The 22102-nt window shown below is 40.1% G+C and overlaps 4 protein-coding genes across 5 annotated transcripts; 3 read left to right on the top strand and 1 right to left on the bottom strand.

The window, feature by feature from the left end:
* The first annotated feature begins 770 nt into the window (after nt 1-770).
* Nucleotides 771-3076, top strand: LOC128743100 (tRNA (guanine(26)-N(2))-dimethyltransferase). Its single transcript, XM_053839622.1, has 4 exons — nt 771-1132; nt 1192-1379; nt 1435-2514; nt 2574-3076. Exons 1-4 carry the CDS (start codon nt 893-895, stop codon nt 2740-2742), a joined length of 1677 nt encoding a protein of 558 aa, XP_053695597.1. The 5' UTR covers nt 771-892; the 3' UTR covers nt 2743-3076.
* A 74-nt stretch (nt 3077-3150) lies between these two features.
* Nucleotides 3151-4165, top strand: LOC128740780 (cilia- and flagella-associated protein 276). The gene is made up of 2 exons (XM_053836346.1): nt 3151-3365; nt 3853-4165. Exons 1-2 carry the CDS (start codon nt 3151-3153, stop codon nt 4163-4165), a joined length of 528 nt encoding a protein of 175 aa, XP_053692321.1.
* A 53-nt stretch (nt 4166-4218) lies between these two features.
* LOC128739179 (serine/arginine-rich splicing factor 2) lies at nt 4219-7667 on the bottom strand. Of its 2 annotated transcripts, none has more exons than XM_053834609.1 (5): nt 7445-7667; nt 7006-7136; nt 6566-6942; nt 6376-6506; nt 4219-5477 (listed from the first exon to the last, which is right to left on the bottom strand). In XM_053834609.1, the coding sequence occupies exons 1-3, from the start codon at nt 7496-7498 to the stop codon at nt 6588-6590; spliced, it is 540 nt and encodes a 179-aa protein (XP_053690584.1). In that variant the 5' UTR covers nt 7499-7667; the 3' UTR covers nt 4219-5477; nt 6376-6506; nt 6566-6587. The 2 variants fall into 2 exon arrangements, with proteins under 2 accessions (XP_053690584.1, XP_053690585.1); XM_053834610.1 differs by having other exon boundaries at nt 4219-4482.
* An 11314-nt stretch (nt 7668-18981) lies between these two features.
* Nucleotides 18982-22031, top strand: LOC128742293 (ribonuclease Z, mitochondrial). Its single transcript, XM_053838621.1, has 7 exons — nt 18982-19615; nt 19766-20338; nt 20392-20469; nt 20531-20635; nt 20699-21066; nt 21131-21291; nt 21346-22031. The coding sequence occupies exons 1-7, from the start codon at nt 19047-19049 to the stop codon at nt 21937-21939; spliced, it is 2448 nt and encodes an 815-aa protein (XP_053694596.1). The 5' UTR covers nt 18982-19046; the 3' UTR covers nt 21940-22031.
* The last annotated feature ends 71 nt before the right edge of the window (nt 22032-22102 follow it).

Below are 22102 nucleotides of genomic sequence, written 5' to 3'. Positions count from 1 at the left end.
TTAGAGTTCCACGCGAAAATTATTAGCGTGATTATTTTCTTCGTTTACACAGGACAGGACATTACACGTTGTTTCGCAAAAGAGCCAATTTGCTGTCAAAAAAGAGCCAGCTTCCTGATTGGCTGATTTCATGCGTGCAACTGTAGAAACAAAAATTCACACGGGAAGCGCAAACGTGCGCTAAGTATTAAGTATTATTCGATCAGATTGGATCTATTTTTGTGTAATTAGTGATCAACTAGGACAAGTGACTTCTATCATAAACTGCAGCTGCATTCTTGGAAAGACTTTTCGCTTGCCGTAGTAAAGTTTGAAAGGGAATCACCAAAACAAAAACAAAAAGAAGAAGTCACATGTCATGTCCTGTCCTAGATTTGAGCTATCAGTTTTTCGATATTGCCTGCCCATTGCACCCCTCCTTGTTTGACAAGCATATTTTTAATGTATTTAGTAAGTACAGGATAATTATTATTAAAAAATGAATTTGCGTAGGACTCGTTAAATTGCTGCCCGGTGCAATAGTTCAAATTGTTAAATATTGCAAACATGCGTGGTAAACGCAGAAAATAACCACGCTAATAATTTTCGCGTGGGACTCTAACTAGGTGGAAACTCCGCAATAAGTTGTTACGCATTTTATCTTCAAGTGGATTAAATTTTACTTACTTTTGCATTAAATTTTTAAGAGCGTGTACTTTTAGCAACGAACGTCAAAACTCAAATTATGTCTTCAAGTGTCGAGCCGGTTCGCGTGGTAGTTGGATTGTCGTTGTTTTGGTCGTAATCGCACTATTTTCGTTCGATTCGGTCTTAGCAGTGATAGTATTAATTTAATTTTTTTGATTGTTGATTAAAGTTATATATTAAACTTATTAGTGCAAAACACTTTAAGATGGATGATAATAGTGTATTAAAAATTAAAACAATTCGCGAAGGCAGCGCCGAGATATTAACTGCGGAACACGTGTTTTACAATCCGGTGCAGGAATTCAACAGAGATTTAAGCATCTGTGTGTTATCTACATTCTCGAGTTTATATCAACAAGAGAAAAAGTTAACGTTGCAAAAGAACCGAAAGAAAGCTGATTCACCTGTTGAAGAAACTGAACTTGTAACCGGTCAAAAATGCGAAGTACTTTTAAGTATTTGGAGCCCTTTTTCATATATATTAATAGGAATTAAATTTTTCAGAAAGGACTGCGAATTCTAGAAGCTCTTTCGGCTACAGGACTTCGAAGCATTCGCTATGCTAATGAAGTTCCTGGAGTAAAGGAAATCATAGCTAATGACTTGTCTAAATCAGCTGTCGCATCTATAGAGCAGAATATAAAACATAACAAACTAGAACACATTGTAGTTCCTAGTTTCAACGATGCAATGTAATATTAGATGTTCTCCGATATAATTCTTTATCAAATATGGTTTTAATTTTAGGACTTTGATGTATACATCGACGCATCCAGATAAACAGTTTACGGCCATTGATCTGGATCCATACGGTCATCCGACGCGTTTTTTGGATGGAGCAGTCCAATCAATTGCGAATGGTGGTATACTGTTAATAACTGCAACCGATATGGCAGTTCTAGCCGGTAATTCAGCTGAGGCGTGTTACGTAAAGTATGGTTCAGTGCCACTCAAAACAAAGGCATGTCATGAAATGGCTCTGCGTATACTGTTGAGGTGTATTGAAACAACTGCTACCCGATACGGTCGCTACATGGTACCTCTATTAAGCATTTCCGCCGATTTTTATATTCGAGTATTCGTAAGAATCTTCACCAGCCAATATGAGTGCAAGAAGAGCAGCAGTAAACAATCAATGGTGTTCCAGTGCACTGGTTGTGAGTCTTTTACTCTTCAACCGTTGGGTATTCTCAAGCCTAATCCGTCTGAGCAAAACCCAAATCAAATTAAATTTTCAATCCCTACTGGTCCATTTGTTTCCACTCGTTGTAGCCATTGCAACCATCAGCATCATATGGGAGGTCCTATCTGGACCGGTCCATTATATGATGTGGACTTTCTTAATCAGCTGCTTAAAACAGTGGAAATGGATTCATTTAAAAAGCTTACCACAATCCGAAGAATTTACGGTACATTATCCGTAATACGAGAGGAACTTCATGATGTTCCACTCTACTACACACTGGATCGTCTCTGTGGTACACTCAAATTAGAAGTGGTTTCTATGATGAAATTTCGCTCTGCTTTGTTGCATGCCGGATATCGGGTATCATATTCGCATGCCTGTAAAACTTCCATCAAAACTGATGCCCCGGTCGCAGTTATATGGGATATCTTGCGGTGCTGGGCTCGAACGCATCCAGTGAAAAAGGAGCGTTTCCTAGAAGGCGTCCCACTGACAACTATTTTGGCAAAGGAATCTGCCGTTGAATACAATTTAAACGATATTCATCCTGATGCAAATCCACCCAGTCGAAAGGAATCATTAAGCCGTTTCCCAGAAAATCCAGCAGCGCACTGGGGACCTGGTACACGTGCTACACTGATGTAAGTTGATTTAAATTAGTAATTGGTAAAGTTGAAACTTATGCATTTCTGTTTTTCAGGGTCAACGACAACAAAATGTTTAAAAGTACTAAAAATCAAAACAAGCGACGTAAAGGTCAGGGTAGCGCCAATCATCGTCAAGTGTCGTCGGAATCCAATGAAAGATTGGAATCTCCCATCAGAAAACAATCAAAAACAGAAGAAGTAAACAAACCGATAGATGAGTAGAAATATGCCGGCCACATTTAGGTACCTTCAGACGGGGTGACTTTGTACCGAGCTTCATGTGCATGTATGCATACCCAATCGACAACTTTTGGAACTTTTGATATTTACATTTGAATACTTGATAAAAAGATGATCAAGTTGAACTCATTACTTCTAATTGCCATTGCACGAGTTTTGGTGCGATGCCCCAGGTCAGGTGGCACAGTTTCATCCCATGTTACAGTATAAATACAACTTTGGTGTGCATGTGCGCACTAGGTGACTGTAAAAAATCGATCAAACATGCATTGACTTTGATGTCACGCGATTTGGTTGATCCTTCAGATTTTTCGCAATTGCTAACGTGAAACAAAAGAAATTGACCTGTAAATAGTGATTTATTTTGTATGAATAGAACATACTTTAAAAATGAAACAATGTAGTGTATCTGATATTAAACGTGAACGTAACGAGAATCATATTCCTAACATTGGCGGTGAAGGGTGTTACCTAAAGCAACTGCCTGCACCAGCATGCACCGATCCCTGTCTGCTGTGGTCTGATGGAATTAGTCCAAACGCAAGGGTGTTTTATCATCAGACGTTAAGTTCTGCTCGCAGGGCTGCAAATTTTATCACTTTGGGGTAAGCTTCCAGTGAGTAGGCTGCTGTTATATGTGCCAACCTTGTACCGTTTGCAACAAACATTAAACTTAGAACTTGTACCTATTAAAAATTTACTCGACCCTATGATAGATATTGCTTAAATAGGTCTTTAGTTTTAATTGGTCTAAAAAATAGATAATGATAAAAATTAAATAATTTAAATTTTTTCGCGCCGTGAGACATGTGCTTGTTTTCGATTGTAAGGTTAGAAGAAATCATTAGATTTATATACACCGCTATTCTATATTTCGAACGACTTGGTATTTCCAACGAAATTTCCGCCAGCAAAATCAAATGGACAAAACATTTCGTTCAAAGCAAGTCGAACGAAATAAAGACTCGTTCGAAATACAAAATAGGGGTGAGAACTCAATAGTCATCAATTAACAGAACAGGCAAAGTGCTGTGCACCTACCAAACCGCTTCAATTCGTCGTAAAACGACATTAAAAATTAAAATTTTGCAGCCCAATACCCCGCGACTCACTAGATATCAATCTAGCCTCCCAGTACAACCACTCGGATGAATTGTTCAAAGGAAAAAACGAAATCGTTCTGCAGGAGGAGACACTGGGCTTTACTACATTTCGTCGGTTGCGCAATACTCGTGATTTAAGTCCAGAGAAGATAATCCCGCTTAAACACCCACTTCACATTGGCGGACTGAAAGAAAAACCATCACCCAACAGCGTCAAGCTTATGAATATTGGACCGCACACTCCTCTAACCAATCCAGGGTATTCTAGACAAACTGGAGATGGCAACTTTTTCAACTATTGAAATCATGGTTTCGGATTGATCGGATGAAATAAAATGCTCGTCAAAACTTTTATGATGCAGATCCCCACTTACGGTTTATTTTGCTTGTGTTGTCCATTCATACAATTATTTCTTTCGTCTGTATTTATTAGCTTAAAATATCATTTACTTCAATGTAGTAGAAATGTGGGTGCATTTGACGGGGCAAAGAATTCCTAAAACAAATGCAGTGAACTTACCACACCACCCGGATGGAACGTCGAATTCTGCAGATTCCACAATCTCTCATGTGGATAAAGTTTCGCTGAATGTTGTTGGTTGAAAGTTTTGGGTCTTATCTGAAAATATAAAACTTATCGATGTTTGGAACAGGTCGGCAAAAGCAGCAGCTTAACAAATAGTTTATCTGTAACCTAGAAATAGCAATGAATTCGGCCATACACTGCACAGCTTAGAGCATGATTGTCACGTCGTCTCGAACATTCTCAAGGACGTAACTGGAAACAGTTATCTGCAATCTCTGCTAATCGGCCTTAAATTTCCGGATGCCCTCCGCTACAAGTTATCCCCAACGTATCAGCATCTTTTCAACTCCTTTAGCGCGTTTTCTGCCTCTCAGCCTAAGTTCAATCAACACCCCGGGGAAAGTTCTGGCTCAGCATCATACTTTTAGGAATTCCCCCTCTTTCTCTGCGCTCGTGCTACGTGTTTATCAGCAACATCATCGGTACAGACATGCAAAATGCTTCAGACCAGTTAAGTTAAACAAAAGATGAAAATCGAAATTCTTGGAACACTGAGCACTAGACTGTAGAAAAAGAAGGAAAAGAAAAGAAAGAGAAAGAAAACTTGACAGCAGCAGCAGCAACAAAAGCCGGCCGCTCCCAGAAAATCCATCTGGACGGTATACTGTGTGACACCTTGCAGAAAAATTACTACAGCTGCGGTTGCCTCCGGAACAAACGGCGATCTGCTTTCTGCGCGAGACATTCATCGGCCTTCAGTACCACATACCAGCCAGCCAGCGATACAGCGATCAGCAAGGCAGCAAATATGGTTGTTCTCTTTTCTGTTTCAAGACGGCAAACGCCTAACGGGGCTTAAAAAGTCCTCGCATTGGTTCTGCCAAATCTACGCGCGTTGGTTTCTTGTAACGAAGGACGACCAGAACAGGAAATGACGGGGACGTACGCTTTCTGCAACACAGCAGCGATTTGAACAGATCTCTTTCTCCCCGCTCGTTCAGTCAGTGTGCGTGTGCGTAAGTTCGCTGAGTCGCTTTCTTACGGGCAAACGGCAGTAGGAGCAGCAGCAGCATACAACCGCATATGCCCTGTAGTTGGAATATTAGATTGTTGAATTTTGCTTTGCAGTAATGAGGTGTTGCGAAAAGATAGTTTAAGTTAAATTTAACAGGTGTTCGACAGCGGTACCTATTCTAAGTTGGGGACGTGCGAAATTTAGAAATTTTAAGTTTCCAATACGTGTGCAAATTTGGAAATAAAATCGGCGCTAAACTGAAATATTAGGATTTTGATTGCTCCGAGTACAGTACAGCAGGTATCTGTGGTTGTAGAGAATAAAATAAGCACTAAACAATTGCCATTCTACGAAGTGGGAACGAATTGGCTAAAACACTCGGGGGCACTCAGTGAAAAATATGCAAAATATATTAAACGCCTTGCAATGGAAATACGTCTTGTTTTCAATACGAGAAGTTGGTTTTGAAGTTAATTTATTTGAGTGGTTTCAATTTCAGAGTGAAAAATATGAGGCAATATACAAGAATTAACTTTATGTACCAAAGAAAAGTCCGGTTCAAATATACCCCAAAGGGATATAGGAAACTTTGACATTATCGATCCTCGTAGAGAAATGATAGAAAAATTGAATGGGATTCTAGTATGTAGAAATTGTCTGCTTTTGCGCTACCGGCATTAGCAGCGATTAAACGGTTAATTCTGAGATCAAATCACACGACCGGCAACACCGACTAACTACTTATAATCCAAGCATTTACGCCCTTTATACCCAAATGATTTGGGAAAACCCATACATCAATATGTATTATTTGGCATAAGAGGAAGCAAATTAGAACACTAGTATCTAAGTATAGAATTTAAATAGCACTATTTAACATCGATTATTCCAAATATTTACGCCAAATAGTCGTTATGCCAAACACACATATGTTGCACGCTTGTACTGGAAAAAATGAAAAAATCTTTTACCTGGCAATATTTTTGCAGCATGTTCCGGAGTGTGTTGTCCGTTTACCGAATATTATATTAATCATGTTGAGGGTTTAATTATAGCGTACGCGAAGCACACATGTACGATGGTTTTAGCTGAATCAGTAAATCTGTTGAGAATGTAAAAGATTAGAGATAATCTATTACAACAAAAGCTTGAAACACTCACGACCAATAGGCGGCTGCTGTATCTAGTAGTGGGATCCTCGGTCTAGCGGGCTGCGGGATCTGGATTCCTTGCCGCGAGATGACTTGCTGCCGGAGCGAGATCGGTCTCGGGATCGAGATTTCGATCGCGAATACGACCGGCGCCCGCCACCTCCGCGTGTGCGGTCCAATGACCGAGAACGTCTTCGGTAACGATCACGTGAGCGGCCTCTTTCGCGACCATTGTACCGGCGTCCTCCACCGCCGCCGCCACCACTGCCGCGCTGAGGCGAAGTAGGCCGTCCGTAACGCGCCATTTGCACACGGAGCTCCCTGCCATCTAACATTCGTCCATCCATAGCATCCAAAGCATCTTGAGCATCGCGCTTATCGTAAAACCTGTATCAAATGTAGAGAGCAATCTATCGTATTCATTTTTTATAGAAGTCAAAGCAAGCTTACCGGACAAAAGCAAAACCTCGACTTTCACGGGTATGGCGATCTCGTGGAATATAAATATCACCAACTTCCCCGCAACGTTCAAATACACGACGCAAATCGTCAGGGGTTGTACGGTAAGTCAAGTTATCGACCTAGAAAGATATAAAATTCAATGTTATTGAATAAGCCACAATGTTTTACTAGAATCAATTTAGTTTCGAGTATCCCTAAAGCGAAATATTTCAGTCATGCCGGCATATAGTTGCCACGTTTAACTAAATCACAATCTTTCACTATTTAAACAAATATGTAAGTTCTTAATACTACGACGCTTGAATTCCTAAATTCTATCAAATACAATCTTGTCTGTATCAAACACATGCGAATCACTTAAAAGTTGAAAATTTTATTGACCTCCATTTTTTAACAGTATGGTCATCATGGCGGCTTCGTTTCTTACCTTGAGCGATATCATTCCATCGATTCTGGGCGGAGGTCGGCCGTAACTACTCATTGTGGAATCAATTTTTGCTTCGTTGTGCCACACAGGCTTCTATTAATTCTCAATGAAACACTGTCGAACCGTTAAAACTTGGATAGTCACTTTTTCTGCATAAAACCCAATGGCGACGCGGTCTTACTATAGTGCTGCTGACCTGACACTGCGAAGAGGAAGAGATTGAAGGAATTATTTAAAATGGCTTCGCCTTTGCTACCTGCACTACTGTGTGCTTTGTGCTACCGCCAGGGGTAAGAATATGAAAACCAGAGATGCCAGAAGTAAAGACGTGTCCTTGACTATTTAGAAGTCATTCGAATTGCCACACGCAGAAAAATGATGACAGTTTGAAACAACAATTACCTGTTGTTGAGTTCAACTGGAATCATATTTTTGAATCAACAAAATATTGTTTAAACTGAATTCGTACTCCTTTTGCTTCTACTAGATCGTTTATAAACCCAAAAATACTTATTTTTGATTCTACAATTTTTTCTTTGATAGAAACTAGCTATTATTCGCAATAACAAACCTTATTGTTGAACTAAAAGGTCAAACAGTTAGAATCAAAAAAATATCTGGGTTAGCCTTCAGTCAACAATATTTTTTGTTGAATTTATACAAAATTCTTTTGCATTTACAATTTATTTTTCTGCGTGCAAGAATGGAACGATTTTGAACTTGGAATGACTTTTCAATAATTAAAAAGACATGCACATTAGTGATCACGTGCTTAAATATTGGATAATCGACTTTTTGCATCAATCACAAACACGACAGGAATAATTTTTTTTCTGGATATGTATAAGCATTTCAAAAATCATCTGGCAACCCAGTTGAGAAACAAAAGCCGACTTTTGACAAAAACGTCACAGGTGCCGTTCAAATATTTATATTACATACCGCAACAGGGGGTGGGGGTATGTTGAATTTTTGTTAGAAATTGTTACGCAATTTTGTGGGGGAGGGGGCTTTGAGCGATAATGTTACGCGTAACTGTACATAAACAAAAATATCAGAAAAATAAACTATTTTAAAAATATGTATATAAATACTTAAAAACTAATTACCCGACATTTGTGAGCTAAATTGCAATAAGCTACTGTGTCGTAGTCATCAGCAGAGCGATCAAGCATACAAACAGCTGTAAAAGTTACGGGTTACGTGTATGGGTATGGGTGGGGGTGTGGGAAACAAGAAAAAAAGTAGCAAGAGCGGCATTGAAAATTATGGTCACCTGCCTGCCCCTTCACATGTGAGCAGGGCTTCGACCGATCCTTTTTTTCTACCGCAGTCACACCAACGCGCATTCAAGTTCACACCGTCCGTTTAGAGGTGGAATACGAACGCTATGCATAACACAACTGGCAGTATGCTCAGTCAAACGCCGATCGCACGCAGCAGAACGACCGCGCTCTAAAATTTGTTGACATTTTTGTTTCGATCAAGTTGCCTTTACCGTTTGGAGCAGCGAATGACTGCAAAACAGTCAAATGATTGGCAATCACCACGCTAACGAAAAGCAACCGCACAATCGTATGATTCAATACTACAAAAAAAACAACCACTACATGTGCATGGAAGAAGTCGGTCGGACTCCGTCTAATACAAACGAATATTTTGCTTGCGTCGGACCGACGTCCGGGTGACAAACTATTACTGTGAGCAGCCGATTTGGAGACAAAGAGAAACGAAAAAATACGTCACCGTATGCTTCCAGTCAGTTTGCAGTTTATATTCTCAAAGCGCAAAGCAAAACGGGAGATCGACTGGTTGCTTTTGCTGAGATGCCGCATGAATTGTAAGACGGCAGCAGCGCAAGCGGGAGATTGACTGGATTAAAAAAACAGTCAAATGATCGTTCAAAAAGGGGAGTTTGAATGCGGAAAGTTCGCATTCACGGCAGTCACATTCAACTTGCGATCCCTTTTCAAGCCCTGCATGTGAGTTTCACAATTCCTTACCGATAGATCCTCCCTGGTGGGGCCCACGACTCCTGAGCCCGCCTGATGTTAGCTCTCGTCAACGCAAAGCAAATGAGATAAAGGTGCCAGTTAGCTGTGCGAAATGCAACATGCCGTCTCACATCTCATTCGTAATCAAGAGGTTATTCACAAATGCCAATCCAGTTTAAACACAGAGAACCACCCCATCGGCAGACAACCATGTTTTCGCCGTCAACATCTCGTGTGTGCGAAAATGAGATAGCATGTCAGCACTGCGTTTCTCTCAGCTGCGAGCAGTCTGATTTGGGCCCGCTGTCAAATTTTGAGCCCCGGACATGCTGTCGCTGACGTTTACTGCAGCTCGATATAGAGATGTCGATGGGGTGCAGAGAACAGATTAACAGGCTCGAAGGAGGTAATCGATTTTTTGTGTGTAAAATCTGTCGGTGGCGCCCTCCAGAAATAGTTTGCCAAACGCATCAAAATATATCCATGTACCTTTATCAATATTTCTTTGTGCTGGAGTTACATAGCAGCGATGGCAGCGACATCAAGATTTAGTTTGCCACTTACTGCTCGAGTGGTGCTCTATTGATGGATTACTCGTAGATTACATAAAAACCTTTTACACACTTTTTGTCGATTACCTGTTAGTCTGTTCTCTGTGGTTTAAATACTCCATCCGCATGTGCAAAATAAAAAAAAAAGATTTCAAAACCTGCTAAGCCTGCCTGCTATTAAATGTAAATAAATTGATGTCAACATGCCAACAAACCACCCGATGCCCGATGCCAACAAACCACCAATACGATTGCATACCAGCAGCACAGAGAACAGACATGTATGCTCATATAAAATATCATGCAAATGGTGTGTAAACTTTTGAACAAGACACTAGCGACATCTCTCTTACGGTGCACCAGTTGTTCAATATCCTTGTTGCCATATTTATTATACATTCTTGTCATTATCTATATATTCGAAATACTGGCTACTCTAACGGCAGTAACTGTAGCAACGGTTGTTGCTCGATTTTGTTTATATCATTTGTTGAACGTGGTTGAAAATGGAAAAATTGAACGTGGTTGAAAATGGAAAAAATGGAAGCATTTCAATTTTTTCTTTTATTTTCATAAGTATATCAAATTTGTGTTAGATTTAAAGTTTTTCCACATTGGATCGTGCCATTCTATCGTTTTACGCAGCATGACTCCACAACGGCGGGACTAGCAGTAACGTTTCAACTTTGAGCTTTGGAAAACCTACCACTTCATCGACGTCCGCCGATGGTGCAGTGTTTGGTATTGTTTCAATGATCTCGGAGGTGTCGGCCGCTAAATCATGGCTTATTCTCGGTCTGTATGCCAATGGCACGTGAATCAGAATCACCGGAAACTGGAATTCCGCTTCCTCTATAGAGGATATATCTGGTACGTTCGTTTCTGAAACGGAAACACAGATTCTCGGAATCATTCAATCATTATTATTTTTGATAAATGTTTACTTAATTTTAAGTTTGATTGATTGGGTAAATAATACGTTAGTTGCTGTAGCAACTGCGAAATGCTTTAGTGAAAATTTGACGAAAGCCCATTCTGTCAGTGATGCGAGCGCCACGTAGCGGGAGCATTACCACTTACTTACATAATTTGGACACTTGCATTTGATTTTGCTGTAAGTGTCTGTAGGAGATATGTGTTATATTATGAAAAAAGAGACAATCGCAAAAGAGACGTAAATCCTGTAAGCTTTCTCAGACATGGAAAGAATGCTGAAAGAAAGACATACTGAAAAACTGGGTATGCGTTTCAATAGCCTGGCATTGGCATAAACTTTGTCTTTGTTGAGAAGTATCACGAAACAAAGGCGAGTTATATACAAGCTTGCCGAACCCGAGTTTTTGGCGGGAGAGTGCAGCGTATATACGCTGCTGATAGACAGTGTCGGTTCGTTTCTGCTACGTCTGGCGTCCGTACACTAGAGTGAGAGGGAGAAGCTGTTTCGGCTCGCATACGATCGCATATCGGAGCGTTAACCGAGAATTGTGAATGCGAGCAATAAAATTAAGATCAGTCTTTTGGCGAAACTTGAAATGATCGCGTGTGTTGGTTTGCGGTAAAATTGATTGATTTAATGACGGGATACGACATGGCGCAGTTTAGACGCTCCCGTCGATGATTAATTTTTCGGCCATCGAACAGCAGAACCTTCATGAGTATAAGTGGATGAAAATAGTAAAATGTTCTTTTGTTTGTGTTGGATGGGAAAATGCTTGATGTAAATTAACAACTGTGATATGAGAAGATTTTATTTTACCAATAAGGTGTGATAGGTACAAAAGAGCGAATAGCGGTTGATGAAGCAAGAAAGTGTGCGGTATGAGTGAGAGTAGTGGTGTAGAGCATTATGGTGAGACATGGATGTTAATAATGTAGTAATAATGCAGTTTGTGGATTTCATAATTGATATTGCTACATGATTAAGGGGGAAAATGCAAAAAAAAGTGCATAGATAGTGAGTGGCTCGCTGCGGCATTTTTCGCGTGCATCTTTTCACCGCTTGCGTTGCATAGTTATCGAACAACAGTGAGTTATAGATTAGGTAAAACGAAATTACGAGTGGAATGTAAATAAAGGTAAATGGCACCCGAAGTGGAATGTAAGTAAAGGTAAATTATTCAGCAAAAGGAGCAATGCATGTATAGACTTGATTTTGATTGGGAAATGGAGGAATATGAAGCAAAGATTCGTTTTAATAAAGTATTTTGACAATGAAAAAGGTAAGAAAAGCTTTGTTAAAATATATTGTTTAGTAGTCTGATTTTTTTATGAATGATGATAATACTGAGCAGTGCGATTGGATACTGTGGGTCATTAAATTATAAATAGATATGGAGCGATTGGACTCCGAAATAAGAATTTAAATACATAAATACATTGAATTGAATTATATTTTGCCGAACGGAAATTCAATTGCAATAATAGGAACGATTTTTCTAAATTAACTTCAAATCATTTATTTCGTTGGCTATAACGCTTCAAATAGTAAAGTTTGTTGTTGCTTTCAGACTTGTTGAGCTCACATTCACAAAGTTTCTTGTTAAAATAAGGCCAACGAATTCGTCAGAGAGATATTGAAATGTATCATTATTTTTTTTTGCAAATGACTATCTAAAAGTAAATTTAAATACAGCGAGTTATAGGTGGAGATTTGGTAAAACGAGAAGAATAGGAGCAAATGAATCTGGTCGGAAACAGTGCAGCACAATGATTTAAGAAGGTAAAATTTTGAACAAAGGGAGCAGTGCAAAGTTTGATTCGGATATTTATTTTACTAGTATCGATTTGACAAAATGAAAGGTACGAAAAATCCTAAAATAAATTGCTTAGTAGTTTCTCATATAAATTCTGTTGATAATGATGTTTTCTAGTTGTAGCAGTGCAATTGAATACAATGACTTGTATTACAAGCCGATACGGAGTGAACGTTGAATGAGTTGAAAGGAGCGATAGGACTCCTAGATGTAATAACAGTGCAATTGGACACTGTGAGATTGTTGAATTAAGAGTCGATACGGAGCAATTGGATTCCGAATGAGTTGAAAGGAGCGATAGGACTCCTAGATGTAGTAACAGTGCAATTGGACACTGTGAGATTGTTGAATTAAGAATCGATACGGAGCAATTGGATTCCGAATGAGTTGAAAGGAGCGATAGGACTCCTAGATGTAATAACAGTGCAATTGGACACTGTGAGATTGTTGAATTAAGAGTCGATACGGAGCAATTGGACTCCGAATGAGTTGAAAGGAGCGATAGGACTCCTAGATGTAGTAACAGCGCAATTGGACACTGCGAGATTGTTGAATTAAGAGTCGATACGGAGCAATTGGACTCCGAATGAGTTGAAAGGAGCGATAGGACTCCTAGATGTAGTAACAGCGCAATTGGACACTGCGAGATTGTTGAATTAAGAGTCGATACGGAGCAATTGGACTCCGAATGAGTTGAAAGGAGCGATAGGACTCCTAGATGTAGTAACAGTGCAATTGGACACTGAGATTGGTGAATTAAAAGTCGATACGGAGCAATTGGACTCCGAATGAGTTGAAAGGAGCGATAGGACTCCTAGATGTAGTAACAGTGCAATTGGACACTGTGAGATTGTTGAATTAAGAGTCGATACGGAGCAATTGGATTCCGAATGAGTTGAAAGGAGCGATAGGACTCCTAGATGTAGTAACAGCGCAATTGGACACTGTGAGATTGTTGAATTAAGAGTCGATACGGAGCAATTGGACTCCGAATGAGTTGAAAGGAGCGATAGGACTCCTAGATGTAGTAACAGTGCAATTGGACACTGTGAGATTGTTGAATTAAGAATCGATACGGAGCAATTGGACTCCGAATGAGTTGAAAGGAGCGATAGGACTCCTAGATGTAGTAACAGTGCAATTGGACACTGTGAGATTGTTGAATTAAGAATCGATACGGAGCAATTGGATTCCGAATGAGTTGAAAGGAGCGATAGGACTCCTAGATGTAATAACAGTGCAATTGGATACTGTGAGATTGTTGAATTAAGAGTCGATACGGAGCAATTGGACTCCAAATGAGTTGAAAGGAGCGATAGGACTCCTAGATGTAGTAACAGCGCAATTGGACACTGTGAGATTGTTGAATTAAGAGTCGATACGGAGCAATTGGACTCCGAATGAGTTGAAAGGAGCGATAGGACTCCTAGATGTAGTAACAGTGCAATTGGACACTGAGATTGGTGAATTAAAAGTCGATACGGAGCAATTGGACTCCGAATGAGTTGAAAGGAGCGATAGGACTCCTAGATGTAGTAACAGTGCAATTGGACACTGTGAGATTGTTGAATTAAGAGTCGATACGGAGCAATTGGATTCCGAATGAGTTGAAAGGAGCGATAGGACTCCTAGATGTAGTAACAGTGCAATTGGACACTGTGAGATTGTTGAATTAAGAGTCGATACGGAGCAATTGGACTCCGAATGAGTTGAAAGGAGCGATAGGACTCCTAGATGTAGTAACAGTGCAATTGGACACTGAGATTGGTGAATTAAAAGTCGATACGGAGCAATTGGACTCCGAATGAGTTGAAAGGAGCGATAGGACTCCTAGATGTAGTAACAGTGCAATTGGACACTGTGAGATTGTTGAATTAAGAGTCGATACGGAGCAATTGGATTCCGAATGAGTTGAAAGGAGCGATAGGACTCCTAGATGTAGTAACAGTGCAATTGGACACTGTGAGATTGTTGAATTAAGAGTCGATACGGAGCAATTGGACTCCGAATGAGTTGAAAGGAGCGATAGGACTCCTAGATGTAGTAACAGTGCAATTGGACACTGAGATTGGTGAATTAAAAGTCGATACGGAGCAATTGGACTCCGAATGAGTTGAAAGGAGCGATAGGACTCCTAGATGTAGTAACAGTGCAATTGGACACTGTGAGATTGTTGAATTAAGAGTCGATACGGAGCAATTGGATTCCGAATGAGTTGAAAGGAGCGATAGGACTCCTAGATGTAGTAACAGTGCAATTGGACACTGTGAGATTGTTGAATTAAGAGTCGATACGGAGCAATTGGACTCCGAATGAGTTGAAAGGAGCGATAGGACTCCTAGATGTAGTAACAGCGCAATTGGACACTGAGATTGTTGAATTAAGAGTCGATACGGAGCAATTAGACTCCGAATGAGTTGAAAGGAGCGATAGGACTCCTAGATGTAGTAACAGTGCAATTGGACACTGTGAGATTGTTGAATTAAGAATCGATACGGAGCAATTGGACTCCGAATGAGTTGAAAGGAGCGATAGGACTCCTAGATGTAGTAACAGTGCAATTGGACACTGTGAGATTGTTGAATTAAGAGTCGATACGGAGCAATTGGACTCCGAATGAATTGAAAGGAGCGATAGGACTCCTAGATGTAGTAACAGCGCAATTGGACACTGTGAGATTGTTGAATTAAGAGTCGATACGGAGCAATTGGACTCCGAATGAGTTGAAAGGAGCGATAGGACTCCTAGATGTAGTAACAGCGCAATTGGACACTGAGATTGTTGAATTAAGAGTCGATACGGAGCAATTAGACTCCGAATGAGTTGAAAGGAGCGATAGGACTCCTAGATGTAGTAACAGTGCAATTGGACACTGTGAGATTGTTGAATTAAGAATCGATACGGAGCAATTGGATTCCGAATGAGTTGAAAGGAGCGATAGGACTCCTAGATGTAATAACAGTGCAATTGGATACTGTGAGATTGTTGAATTAAGAGTCGATACGGAGCAATTGGACTCCAAATGAGTTGAAAGGAGCGATAGGACTCCTAGATGTAGTAACAGCGCAATTGGACACTGTGAGATTGTTGAATTAAGAGTCGATACGGAGCAATTGGACTCCGAATGAGTTGAAAGGAGCGATAGGACTCCTAGATGTAGTAACAGTGCAATTGGACACTGAGATTGGTGAATTAAAAGTCGATACGGAGCAATTGGACTCCGAATGAGTTGAAAGGAGCGATAGGACTCCTAGATGTAGTAACAGTGCAATTGGACACTGTGAGATTGTTGAATTAAGAGTCGATACGGAGCAATTGGATTCCGAATGAGTTGAAAGGAGCGATAGGACTCCTAGATGTAGTAACAGTGCAATTGGACACTGTGAGATTGTTGAATTAAGAGTCGATACGGAGCAATTGGACTCCGAATGAGTTGAAAGGAGCGATAGGACTCCTAGATGTAGTAACAGTGCAATTGGACACTGAGATTGGTGAATTAAAAGTCGATACGGAGCAATTGGACTCCGAATGAGTTGAAAGGAGCGATAGGACTCCTAGATGTAGTAACAGTGCAATTGGACACTGTGAGATTGTTGAATTAAGAGTCGATACGGAGCAATTGGATTCCGAATGAGTTGAAAGGAGCGATAGGACTCCTAGATGTAGTAACAGTGCAATTGGACACTGTGAGATTGTTGAATTAAGAGTCGATACGGAGCAATTGGACTCCGAATGAATTGAAAGGAGCGATAGGACTCCTAGATGTAGTAACAGCGCAATTGGACACTGTGAGATTGTTGAATTAAGAGTCGATACGGAGCAATTGGACTCCGAATGAGTTGAAAGGAGCGATAGGACTCCTAGATGTAGTAACAGTGCAATTGGACACTGTGAGATTGTTGAATTAAGAATCGATACGGAGCAATTGGACTCCGAATGAGTTGAAAGGAGCGATAGGACTCCTAGATGTAGTAACAGTGCAATTGGACACTGTGAGATTGTTGAATTAAGAATCGATACGGAGCAATTGGACTCCGAATGAGTTGAAAGGAGCGATAGGACTCCTAGATGTAGTAACAGTGCAATTGGACACTGTGAGATTGTTGAATTAAGAATCGATACGGAGCAATTGGATTCCGAATGAGTTGAAAGGAGCGATAGGACTCCTAGATGTAATAACAGTGCAATTGGATACTGTGAGATTGTTGAATTAAGAGTCGATACGGAGCAATTGGACTCCAAATGAGTTGAAAGGAGCGATAGGACTCCTAGATGTAGTAACAGCGCAATTGGACACTGTGAGATTGTTGAATTAAGAGTCGATACGGAGCAATTGGACTCCGAATGAGTTGAAAGGAGCGATAGGACTCCTAGATGTAGTAACAGTGCAATTGGACACTGAGATTGGTGAATTAAAAGTCGATACGGAGCAATTGGACTCCGAATGAGTTGAAAGGAGCGATAGGACTCCTAGATGTAGTAACAGTGCAATTGAACACTGTGAGATTGTTGAATTAAGAGTCGATACGGAGCAATTGGATTCCGAATGAGTTGAAAGGAGCGATAGGACTCCTAGATGTAGTAACAGTGCAATTGGACACTGAGATTGGTGAATTAAAAGTCGATACGGAGCAATTGGACTCCGAATGAGTTGAAAGGAGCGATAAGACTCCTAGATGTAGTTACAATCCGATTGGACACTGAGATTTTTTAATAAAGAGCCGATAAGGAGCAATTGGACTCCGAATGGTCTGAAAGTATTATAAAATTAAATAACATGACAAATCACGTAAATTTATTAAAAGATAAGCATGTTTGAAAGACCGATTATTTTAACCTCACTTTAAGACTATCTATTAAGAGCATCAATTTTTGATAATGGAATGACACAGTTAACGATAAATTTAAAAAGCGCACTTTGGTGTTTTGTCGTTTTAGCATTTTGGCGTTTTAAATGAAACAGTACTGTATAAATAACAAAAAAAAAATAAGCGAAATAAATCAGAAGGTATTCGAAAGATATAAAACGAAGAGTAGAGGTGTAGGATATTGTAGGAGATATGTGTTATATTATGAAAAAAGAGACAATCGCAAAAGAGACGTAAATCCTGTAAGCTTTCTCAGACATGGAAAGAATGCTGAAAGAAAGACATACTGAAAAACTGGGTATGCGTTTCAATAGCCTGGCATTGGCATAAACTTTGTCTTTGTTGAGAAGTATCACGAAACAAAGGCGAGTTATATACAAGCTTGCCGAACCCGAGTTTTTGGCGGGAGAGTGCAGCGTATATACGCTGCTGATAGACAGTGTCGGTTCGTTTCTGCTACGTCTGGCGTCCGTACACTAGAGTGAGAGGGAGAAGCTGTTTCGGCTCGCATACGATCGCATATCGGAGCGTTAACCGAGAATTGTGAATGCGAGCAATAAAATTAAGATCAGTCTTTTGGCGAAACTTGAAATGATCGCGTGTGTTGGTTTGCGGTAAAATTGATTGATTTAATGACGGGATACGACAGTGTCCAAATTATGTACACCTGCTGAGGGGGTCCAAAATACGTTGGTTACCCTAAGTATACGTTATTTTTAGTGATCAAAATTAACGATATTTTCGATACAATGGCGATATTTTTCGAAACCTTTCGAACCAACACGATCCCGCGAACACAAGGCATATTCGCAGTGAGTCAGGTAACACAGTAGTAGTCGCTATTTTTCGGTTTGTTTCTCCAGCATCAGCTGTTCCCCAAAATGAGGTAAACATCATGTATATACACACGTATTTCGGGTTCGCTAGTGTGGGTGCTTGAGCTGTCAGAAAGCTCTATTGTGAGCTAGATGAGATGTTGGTTACGCGAAAAATGAATGAAATGACATTTTTCACAGTGGTGTGGGGTTGACTGGGCGTAACACGATACATAAATGAAGATAGAATTAACAAAAGGGCGAATGTCGCAAGCGTAAACAAACCGAGTGAGGGTTGCTTTTCCTATGCTGGTCCAGCAAAAAGTAACCCTCACCCGTTTTGTTTACATTTGCGACATTCGCCCTTTTGTTAATTCTATCTAGAAATGTATGCCCCACTTTTGTGTTACGTAATTTGTCAATGCCTCAAGGATGGTTTAGAAACTGGCAACCTTTTTTTAAATTGTAAACATATTTTGACATTCACATTCATGAACCAAAATTGTCAACGTTTCTGCAGAGAATCTGCTCGCCGGAATCAACACCACATTATTCGTTTAGTTCTTGAAGTCAGTGTGGTTTAATTTGGGAACAGATTGTTGAAATTATATCCATAAACCCATGCATAAATTAACACTGAAGCAAAACTTGACTGAATTGTGTTCTATATTGCGGTATTCTACTCAATCAAAACTGCATCGACTACTCTCTGAAATGCCGCTAGATCCAAAGCACATTGCAGAAGCACAAAAACAACGTCTTAAATTAAAGCAGAAAGTGATTAAGACGTCGCCTGGGATAGTAAATCTGCAAATAGTTGGATCAGGAGCTTTCGGGGCCCCAGCATCAATATATCTTTTCAGCGACCAAACGCGATACCTATTCAATTGCGGAGAAGGCACACAGCGATTGGCTTATGAGCATAAAACTAAGCTATCATGCTTAGAAAACATATTCATTACCCGAACGTGCTGGGAACGGATCGGTGGATTGCCAGGAATTTGCCTAACCATGCAGGATGTGGGAGTTCCGAGTGTCACGCTGCATGGACCCCCAGGCCTAGGAGAATTATTCAAAGCAATGAGACGATTTGTGGTATTAAAGGACATGAAAGTGGATGCACCGGTTTGTGACGAAAAAAATATATTTGAGGATCATGTTATGACCCTTAAATATGTCGAGATAAACAGGTAACTATCGTAAGCTGTTTTACATTATTTCCGTTTAGTTAAAGCTGTTTTTCAGAAAAAGTATAAAGATTTTTTTGCTTGTAGTTCATAACAGTCGTACCTAAATATTAGCAGTAAATTACTATGTATTTTTAAATTTAATTATTTCAGTGAATCGAACTCGACAAACGATTCTAAGGAAGACGACAAATTGGTAGATACTCCGATTGATGATACGGATTATTACGCATATGAAAAACGTAGTAAAACCGAGCCTGCGACAAAACTGTCGACAACCGGGCACTTTCAGGACTGGACTAAACGTAAGGAAACGTCCGTTATGGCGTACATATGCAAATTGAAACTGCGATTTGGACAATTATCACTAGAAAAGTGCGTTGACAAGGGAATAACACCGGGACCATTGCTAGGTCGTTTGAAAAATGGCCACGATGTAACGCTACCCGATGGAACTGTAGTCAAATCAAGTGATGTCCGAGGTCCGGACGACCCAGGGCCAGTGTTCATTTTTATTGATCTTCCCAGTGAAGCATATCTTAAAGATCTGGAAGAGAAAAACGATGCATTTGCGCCTTACCAAAATGCAGCCGCCAGTGATATGGACCAAGCCATGTACGTTGTACACTTTACTGCTTTGGAATTGATGCAAACTCCGAGATACAAGCGGTTTATGGATAGGTTTTCAGCTAGTACGAAACACATTGCATTGAATGCAATTAATAGGTAATTAGGTGGGTAAAAAAAAAGAAGAGGAAATCTAGAGACTTTTTTTGTAGTTTTTCTGGTTACGTAGCGTCTCATCGAATTCAACACCATTTAAATCAACTGGATCAACAAATATTCCCCTTGCTAAAGTAATTGAATGTGTTAACATTATATGATTTTACTATTTTCACATAATCCATTTATTTCCAGGGAAGATAATAACAACTACGAAGAACCACCCAAAGAAAGCAGTGAGCTCGTTAGATCGTGTTCCCTGAGTTATTTGCATGTTAGGCCCAGAAAGGGTATTGAACGGTAAACATGTTTTCTCCGTTTCGAATTAGGTACCGGCTAATTAAATATGAGTGTTATTTTTAGAACTCTAGAAGCTGCTATTAATCCAACCGAATATCTACAGGAGCTCGATGTTTTGCCGGATTTTAAAACAAGCTTGAGTGACGTTCACAGTAAAATTTCCGCTCTAAACACTAGCCGTAACCATACGGCTCGCTCTGAAGCATTTCCGCGAATAGTGTTTCTAGGAACAGGTTCGTCTATTCCTAATAAAACGCGAAATGTCAGTGCAATTCTGATACATACCAGTCCAAATACTTCAATTTTACTCGACTGTGGCGAAGGAACGGCTGGACAGATTGTCAGGTTCTTCGGTCGTAATCAAGCGGAACGCATATTCGGCACCATAAAAGCGGTTTATATTTCCCATCTGCATGCCGATCATCATCTAGGTAGTGTTTGGTGTATTTTAGTCGTGTAACTGTGTGGTGCTATCTACATATGTTTATTCATCAGGTTTATTCGGATTGCTTCAAATGAGACGCAAACTACTAGGCACAAGCTGTGATAAATTGCTTCTTTTCGCACCAGAACAAATGTCGTACTGGTTGAGGCTTTACGATTGCCGGTTTGAATCTTTGAGTGAGGAGTACACCCTTGTAAAAAATGCTGACCTGGTGGGTAATGGTTGAAAATTTAATAACATAATTTAATTGAAATGTTTCATTCAGATCGAGCGACCACTAAGCGACGAACGTGTTCTGGAGTTAGGCCTTCGAGAAATCGCAACATGCCGCGTGCGTCATTGTCCGCATTCATTTGGCGTTGCATTGCGAACAGTGGCGAGTGTCAAAGGTGATGCCGGTGAGGAAGTTAAAATTACGTATAGCGGTGATACGATGCCCTGCCAGGATTTGGTCACGCTGGGACAAAACTCTACAGTTCTAATCCATGAAGCCACTATGGAGGATGAGTTAGAGGCGGAGGCGCGGGTGAAAATGCACAGCACGTTATCACAAGCGCTTGAGCAGGGTAAAAAAATGAACGCGAAATATACCCTGTTGACGCACTTCAGTCAACGGTACGCGAAAATTCCGCGTATTGAGTCTGAATTGGGGAATAATATAGGAATTGCATTTGATAACATGGAAGTAACATTGGCTGATCTGCCCGTGTTATGCATGTTTTATCCAGCGTTAAAGGCAATGTTTATTAGTCATTACGAAGAAATGGAACAAAAGGCCATTAAACGAGAAAATAAGAGGATTCGACTAGCAACCGGTAGCAGCAGAGGAAACAGCAAGGAATCATCTCCCAATAGATAACGAAACCGAGCTGTTAGCTTTGTTTGATGGACATTTGATATTGGCGCAAATTCCAATGAATTTATAACCAGTTAAAGTTAAATTATTTTACTATACATACAACCAAGTTATAAAACTTTTTTTTAAATGTATTACGTTTCCGAAATTCATCATGAAATTCACT

This window comes from Sabethes cyaneus, chromosome 3, assembly GCF_943734655.1.
Source record: "Sabethes cyaneus chromosome 3, idSabCyanKW18_F2, whole genome shotgun sequence".
NCBI classification, from domain to species: Eukaryota; Metazoa; Arthropoda; class Insecta; order Diptera; family Culicidae; genus Sabethes; species Sabethes cyaneus.
The sequence above is the reverse complement of the archived record's forward strand: the minus strand, read 5'-3'. Positions and strand labels throughout refer to the sequence as shown.

Excerpts from the sequence above, each read along its gene's own strand:
- LOC128740780 (XM_053836346.1), top strand. The coding sequence starts at position 3,151 with ATGAAACAATGTAGTGTATCTGATATTAAACGTGAACGTAACGAGAAT. Across the intron at positions 3,366-3,852 it reads GCAAATTTTATCACTTTGGG|CCCAATACCCCGCGACTCAC; the intron begins GTAAGCTTCCAG and ends AAAATTTTGCAG.
- LOC128739179 (XM_053834609.1), bottom strand. The coding sequence starts at position 7,498 with ATGAGTAGTTACGGCCGACCTCCGCCCAGAATCGATGGAATGATATCG. Across the intron at positions 7,137-7,444 it reads ATGGAATGATATCGCTCAAG|GTCGATAACTTGACTTACCG; the intron begins GTAAGAAACGAA and ends ATATCTTTCTAG. Across the intron at positions 6,943-7,005 it reads CGAGGTTTTGCTTTTGTCCG|GTTTTACGATAAGCGCGATG; the intron begins GTAAGCTTGCTT and ends CATTTGATACAG.
- LOC128743100 (XM_053839622.1), top strand. The coding sequence starts at position 893 with ATGGATGATAATAGTGTATTAAAAATTAAAACAATTCGCGAAGGCAGC. Across the intron at positions 1,133-1,191 it reads TAACCGGTCAAAAATGCGAA|AAAGGACTGCGAATTCTAGA; the intron begins GTACTTTTAAGT and ends TAAATTTTTCAG. Across the intron at positions 2,515-2,573 it reads GGTACACGTGCTACACTGAT|GGTCAACGACAACAAAATGT; the intron begins GTAAGTTGATTT and ends TCTGTTTTTCAG.
- LOC128742293 (XM_053838621.1), top strand. The coding sequence starts at position 19,047 with ATGCATAAATTAACACTGAAGCAAAACTTGACTGAATTGTGTTCTATA. Across the intron at positions 20,339-20,391 it reads GCATTGAATGCAATTAATAG|TTTTTCTGGTTACGTAGCGT; the intron begins GTAATTAGGTGG and ends CTTTTTTTGTAG. Across the intron at positions 21,067-21,130 it reads GCATGCCGATCATCATCTAG|GTTTATTCGGATTGCTTCAA; the intron begins GTAGTGTTTGGT and ends TTTATTCATCAG.